The following is a 7,201-nucleotide window of genomic DNA, read 5'->3' as shown; positions in this document are numbered from 1 at the left end:
TTTTGGTTTTTCGAGACAGGGTTTCTCTGTGTAGCCCTGGCTGTCCTGGAACTCACTTTGTAGACCAGACTGGCCTCGAACTCAGAAATCCGCCTGTCTCTGCCTCCCGAGTGCTGGGATTAAAGGCGTGTGCCACCACGCCCGGCCCCAGAGGTGACTTCTTGAAGTGACTTTTGGTTCTTGCTGTTCATCCCAAATTCCTCATCAGCTTGTCTGCCAGCCTTTCTGCCTTCTGCCCCAACCCCTTTCTGGCACAGGGCTCTGCTGATCCCGAGATCCCTCACAACCTCCCCACTCTCACCTGTCCTTTTTCAGGAGCCTTAGTGCTCAGCTCTGCCAACTGCAGACCACAAGTTCATTTACCTTCTCTCTGAGACCAGCAGGTGGAATGGCAGGGCTTCTGGCGTGCCTAAAGGTGTGAACAACGCTAGGGGGTGCCTGATGGCCCAAGGCTCTCCTTGCACTGGACTCCTCAAGTGAGTATCCTGGTTAAATATTAGCATCCTCTGAACAATCCATAATCTTATGCACAATGACTCCTAAGAAAATTTAACAGAAGTGTAGAGTCCAAGCTCATCTGGACCTCTAGCCAAGTTCTAACCCCCGCTTGGCTCCAGGTGCCAAGCATAAAGGCAGGAGCACCTTCATCCGGGTAGCTGTCTGGAGTTGGCATTAAGCTGTGACACTCTTGCTATTTTCAAATTTGTTTTTTTCCCTTAATTTTTTTTTTTTTTTTTGGTTTTTCGAGACAGGGTTTCTCTGTATAGCCCTGGCTGTCCTGGAACTCACTGTGTAGACCAGGCTGGCCTCGAACTCAGAAATCCGCCTGCCTCTGCCTCCTGAGTGCTGGGATTAAAGGAGTGCGCCACCACGTCTGGCTTAAAGATTTTATGTGTACAGATATTTTGCCTCTGTCTGTGTACCATGTATATGCCTGATCCCTTTGGAGGTCAGAAGAGGATGTTGAATTCCCTGGAACTGCAGTTACAAACAGTTGTGAGTCACAGCCTGTGGGTGCTAGGAATCAAACCAAGGTTGTCAGGAAGAACAGCCAGTGCTTTTGTACCACTGAGCTATGGCTCCAGAGCCACTTTTAAACTTAAGACAATGTTCCTGTCCTACAGTAAGTTCTACCAGGTCCTCAAACTGGATGTGGTGGGACACACATTCCAGCACTCTGGAAATGGAGGCAGAAGAATTAGGAGTTCAAGGACAGCCTCGGTTACACAGCAAATTAGAGACCAGCCTGGGATAAATGACACCCTAACTCAAAGGGTCTATTTGTGATTCTGAGAATTCCCAAATCTCAGTCAAGCTGGAGGTGACCCTTTCTGGGAAGTGGCACAGGCCTTAGTGTCTACGGAGGGAACCTCAGGTCACTGTTTGCACAAACCACCTTGCTGTCAGAGTCATCCTTTACACAGGAGGGAAATGTTCTGCATCCTGGGGAGGCAGCCACAGCACAGACTGAGAAGCAATGTGTGAAAGCGAGGCTGTGTGAAAGTGAGGCTGTGAGACTTGGCAAGTCCAGGCTCTGAAAGCCTTCCTCTGTTCAGCGCCAGCACCCCCTTCCACACCCCCTCCCGGGACCCAACCTGCTCTGCTGTAATCTGGCAGAATGCTCGCTCGGAGAAAAACAGCCCTGGCATTTGCTTGGGTGGTCTGATTTTTAGTGGACTGTTGGGGGGGGGGGAAAGGACAGTATAATGCCTCCTCTTTTTAGTTTTCTACCTCTGCCTCACTTGACAAGACTCGTGAGAAACATCTGTGAGCAGACAGCCTGGAATCATTCCAACCGAGGGACCCAAACATCCAGAGGGTGAGGAGCAGATGTGCCACAATTAACAGAGGAACCAGGGTGTGCACACAGAGGTTGTGAAAGCGCTAAGGCTTGGCTTGCAGCTTCCTGCTTCCTCCTAGGAGTTTGGTAAGCCTCTGCCACTCTCCGGGGACTTCACTTTCCACTCAGGGATCTTTCTTGGAAGGACACTTTCTAATAATCTCAACTATACCTATTCGCAAGGAAGGGGCTTATGGACTGCGGAAGTGGGGGGTGGCAGGGAACAGGGGCATCATAACAAACCGGGATAAGGGGCTGGGAGACAATTAGTTATCAGGGAATGGTTGCCTTAGCAGGTGTGAAAACCTGAGCTGGATACCCAGAACTCCCTTTTTAAAAACTTTTTGAGAGGACCTCACTGAATATCCCTGGCTGGTCTGACACTCACTATGTAGCCAAGGCTGGACCCAAACTCACAGAGACTGCTTGCCTTTGCCTCTATAATTCTAGGATTAAAGGCACGTTACCACATGCCTGATTAGAACTCACATTTAAAAACAAAACAAAAAGCCAGAAGTAGGGACTGGAGTGGTTAAGAGTGCCTGCTGGCCTTCCAGTTTCTAGCACCCACATCAGATGGCTGACAACAACCTGTATGTAACTCTAGCTCCAAGGATCTGATGCCTCCTTCTTATGTGTCCTCCTTCCCTGGCTACCAGCATATATGTGGTGTACATGTACACATACTCACATCACTCATATATACACTAAGCCAGACACTTCTGTAATCCCAGCACTGGATAGTCCCAAGACAGGTAGATCCTGAGCTCACTGGCCAGCCATGTTCTAGACCAGTAAGAGAGACAATCTCAAAACAAAAAAAAAGAAGTGAATAGTGCCCAAGGAATAGCAATTAGAAAAAAAAGTTCTCTGACCTCTACACACCTGTACATACACATGAACACACAAACAAAACAAACAAACAAAACTCCGGTAAGGAAATCAACTTCAAAGATGCATGGGAGTTTCACTGGCTTTTTTGAGTGTCAGCAGAAACAGGTTCCTTGGTCGAGCAACTCTGAGAAATGCTGGGTCAAACTGAGGAATTTCTCTGGGATTTAACCAAACTGGCAAGGCCTGTCAATGTTCATGAAAAATGTGATGGGGGAGAATTTCTCAAACCATAGAACAGAGTACCTTAAAAGTTCAAAATATCCTGCCTAAACATACTGCCTTAAAAACCCTATACTGGGGCTGGTGAGATGGCTCAGCAGGTAAGAGCACCCGACTGCTCTTCCGAAGGTCCTGAGTTCAAATCCCAGCAACCACATGGTGGCTCACAACCATTCGTAACTAGATCTGGCGCCCTCTTCTGGAGTGTCTGAAGACAGCTACAGTGTACTTACATATAATAAATAAATAAATCTTTAAGAAAAACAAAAAAACAAAACAAAAACAAAAAAAACCCCTATACTGAGGCCAGGAGTGATGGTGCACACCTTTAGTCCCAGGACCGGGGAAGCAGAGGCAGGCAGATCTACATAGTGAATTCCAGGACAGCCAGGGCTATACAGAAAGACCCCATCTCAAAACAAAAGCAGTCAAGTGTGGTGTCCTACACCTCTAATGCCAGCACTTGGGAGACAGAAGCAGGTATATCTATGTGAGTTCCAGGCCAGCCTGGGCTATGACACACAAATACACACACACACACACACACACACACACACACACACTCACTATAAGGGACTGCCCCCAAGGTAGAGTACTTGTGTAGCATACTCAAGACACTGGGTTCAATTCTCAGCAACAATAGAACAAAACAAAAAATAAAATCTGTCCTACTCCATCCCTTCACACGAAGGGATGATGAGATGGCTCAGGACCAAATAGCTCACTAAGCCCTGAGTTTGATTCCTGAGACTCATGGTGGGAGCAAAGGACTGACTCCTGCAAGCTGTCCTCTGACCTCTATCAAGCAACACAGCATGAACAGGTTAAATAAATGTAAAACACTTTTTAAAAGTTTAAAAGCTTAGTGAATGCTGATTTAATGACCGCTGCCAGCATTCTCATTTGAAGAAGGAACGGCTATGCTGGCAAGGTCTCCCAACACTCAGGTGCCAGGGGCAAGAGGACTGCATGATCCAGGCATGCCAGTGACCATGTCTCCAAAAAAAAAAAAAGTAAAAGGTGACAAGAGTGTCAGTCAGTACTACGGTCTTTCCTTAGCTGATCCAAAATAACCTCAGGACAGTTTAGCACAATGTATGTGCATGAGATTTGAGAATCTTTAAAACAGCACCATCCCCGCTAAATTCTGTGTGAGGCTAATTCTGGCATAATTCTGTTGACTCTAGCATGTTCCAGTCTCACTGGAATCTTGCCTTTTGTAAAGCTGAACTAACGACGCTAGGATAGACTTCTCAGAACATTTACAGTCCCTAACTGTCAGCCGCAGACTCCAAATAGTAAGTATAGTTTGTAATCCACCATGATATGGTATGACAGAAAAGGAAAAGGAAAAAGAAAAAAGCTGTACTCCAGACTCACTAGGTGTGACAGGTTGAGTCTGTCACCTCCCCACCTGCTCTCTCCTGAGCACTGAGCCAACACCCTAAGTAAATAAAGCTGAGGACTCACACCTAGTCACCTAAGGCCTACGCCCTCCCTCTGCAATAGGGAAGCAGCTCACTCTCTCCTAAGGGAAGGGAGGGCGTCTCTGACCAGAAGGGGCTCCAGCATCAGATACAAGGCTGCCTCTCCTTACACAGCTTCCTGCCAAGGATGAACAGTCATTCCAGTATGAGGGGGAGTGTATCACCATCAGCCCAGCCCTCTTCTTCCCACACAGGATTCCCCTCCAGATGTTGCCGGTTTGCAAGCCAAAAGCTGCTTCCTGTCCTGCCATCTCCTGAGACTGCCTGGACAAACTGTCTTACTTGACTGCAATGCAGACATTGCTTTGTTACTTCTAAAGTTACTCAGACTTTTGCCCAATCACTTCTGAGGCCAGAGATGCACTTTAAGACTTTCAGGGAGCTACTCCTAGCACAGGGCAGCACAATCCTGCCCTTTGTTATCCCTGGAGAAGATCTGCAGCAAAGTTGGACAGCTGGCTGACCCTGAGAGCAGCAAAACACTTATTATTCTGACAGACTAAAACTGGACAAAGGAACATCATTATACACCACATACTCCCAGAGACTCCTGGATTTTTCCTATACATAACAGAACCCCGGCACTATAGAACAATCTATCATTAAATCAAAGGACTTAGCAGAAGACAGTAACAGGAACAATGCAAATATTCTCCTCACTAAACTAATCGAGGCAAACGTTTGCCTTACGTAAGAGAGAAGTTCCCTGCAAAGGCTCTGTCAAGAAGCATTAGGCTACAAGAATATATTCTAAACTCCCCAGTGTAGCAAGGAATCAACTACCAAAATCTGCCCGAGGGTTCCTATCAGCTAGGTCACCTTGGGAGAGAAGCATAAAATGTCCACTCTCAGCCTGGCTGGGTGTGGTGGCTCGAGCTAGTTATGGCTGCACTTGGGAGGTAGAGGAAGGACCCCAAGTTCAAGACCAGCATGCGACACATAGGGAGTTCTGAGCCAGGCTGTGTTAGATGAAGAGATCCTGTTATAAATAAATCAAGGGCCAGGTATGAAGCCCAGTGTTACCCAATATGCGCAGAGGTGGAGGATTTGCCTAGAACGTTTGCCTCTATTAGTTTAGTGAGGAGAAGAGGACAAAGCTCTGGCTCAATCCCACTACTGCAAAACTTCAGAATAGAAAATGGTCATACTCTACTCCCTGAGTGTATAACCATCTAGTTCAAGGCGCCTTTGCTTTGCTCCCACCCTCGGAAGGAGCCACTCTGGAAAAGCCCAAAGGACTTCAACACCTTCGGGAAATGCTGAAGCTGTAGAGGACCAATATAAAGTACTAGCGGGACGAGTTCATGTGCTTGGTGACATACTAACACAGAAGGAACAGCTGCTCATAAATCCCCAGTCATCGCAAGCACGCGTCCCTCAAACTGGTTTCGGGCAGACATGAAAGAAGAAGTGCAACTAGCCTTGGCACTAACAGAGGAGTTCCAGTTCTTCAACATAGACAACAGGGCATCCCTGTGTTCTCCACGTGAAGGTTTTGGCTTAAGTCCGAAGACTGTTGTATTCTTTCAAAGTTCCAAAGGTCAAGCTAGTAATCACCCATGCAGATTTGTCAGACCCGTGTACCTTGGGCCCCAAGCTCCTTCACCTCCCTTTCCCGAAAGTCTGTGTGGCCCAAACTCACTCCAAACAAAGCCCTTGGCCAACAAGTAATTTTCTGGCTTGGGCTCTCTTCCTACCCTCCCTCAGCCTCCTTTACTTGATAAACACTAGGGACTCTCCTGTACTTTGGATGCTTGCTTCGTTACTGCTGTTGCTGTTAGGGTGTTGGGTTATCTCCACATTTCTCCACCCCAACAGACTTCTACTTCCTCATTATGTTTCAATGAGCCTTTCTCCTAGGATGACTCAATACAGGTAGATTCCCCCAAGACTGTAGAAATGGCACAGCAACATTTTGCTTCCCTTTCTGACTCTAAGACACCTCCCCAGGAGAAGAGCGTGCTTGGCCCTTTTCTCCAGCAGAGGCCGGTCGGGTTGGGGGTGCTCTAAGAGCCCACTTCTTTGCAGCGCCCCGCCCCCTGCCGCAGTTCCACCTGTTGCAAAGTCCCGCCTCCATACAAACTATGATAGGCCAGCCTTCAGATACCGCTCTCCCATTGGACAGGTGATCCGTCCCTCCTACGCCACGTCTCCCGGCTCTGGCGAAAGAGGCCCAGGCCGCAGCCCTATGGCCCTAGAGAAATCTGAGAGTTGGGGGTTCTACCTGGAAGGGGTTTACATCCACGGGGTCCGCGAAGGGGTTAGTGTCGAAGGCCGACATGGTGATCGAGGGCCAGCGGGTGATCTCCGCGAGCGCTACTGCCTTTGGTCACTCAGACCCAGCGGCAGTCAGTGTAAACCCTCCACTTCCGGGAGCGAGGCAGCCGTTCTGGCGCAGGCGTAGCGCCCTCTGTGGGGGCGTGGTCCTGGACGTCACAAAGGTCCGTTCCGCCCCTGCCCAGCCTATTAGAAAGCGAAGGTTATGCATTCTGTCTCCATCCACTTTCTTTTTATCTCCTGAGATGCGGAGGATAGAATCCATGGTCTCACGAATGATAGACAGAGCTGTAGCCTTGAGCTACATACCCAAACCTTCTGTCCACTTACTCCTCCGGTACAGAATCTCTTCTGATGCCCTCCTTCCTATGTGTATTTATTTTGAGCTTCCAAATAAAGGACTGGCAGGAAAGATCATGCATTCATTCCTAGAGGGCAAAATTGGGGCGTTCGAGCAAGTCCCGGACCAAAAGGACAGGGATGA

The 7,201-nt window shown here is 48.3% G+C and overlaps 1 protein-coding gene across 2 annotated transcripts in view; it reads right to left on the bottom strand.

Moving 5' to 3' along the window:
* Positions 1–6,832, bottom strand: part of Scamp2 (secretory carrier membrane protein 2) — a 28,177-nt gene extending 21,345 nt beyond the window's left edge. Inside the window, exon 1 of one of the 2 annotated variants that reach the window (XM_021207395.2) lies at positions 6,665–6,832. In XM_021207395.2, coding sequence (XP_021063054.1) covers positions 6,665–6,721 — 57 coding nt within the window. In that variant the 5' untranslated portion in view covers positions 6,722–6,832. The remainder of the gene's footprint in view (positions 1–6,664) is intronic. The other variant, XM_021207394.2, reaches the window with a different exon arrangement.
* Positions 6,833–7,201: the final 369 nt, after the last annotated feature.

The sequence above is a fragment of the Mus pahari genome, chromosome 10 (genome assembly GCF_900095145.1).
Source record: "Mus pahari chromosome 10, PAHARI_EIJ_v1.1, whole genome shotgun sequence".
Classification (NCBI taxonomy): domain Eukaryota; kingdom Metazoa; phylum Chordata; class Mammalia; order Rodentia; family Muridae; genus Mus; species Mus pahari.
Note: the sequence above shows the minus strand (reverse complement) of the source record. Positions and strands in the feature narration are given on the sequence as shown.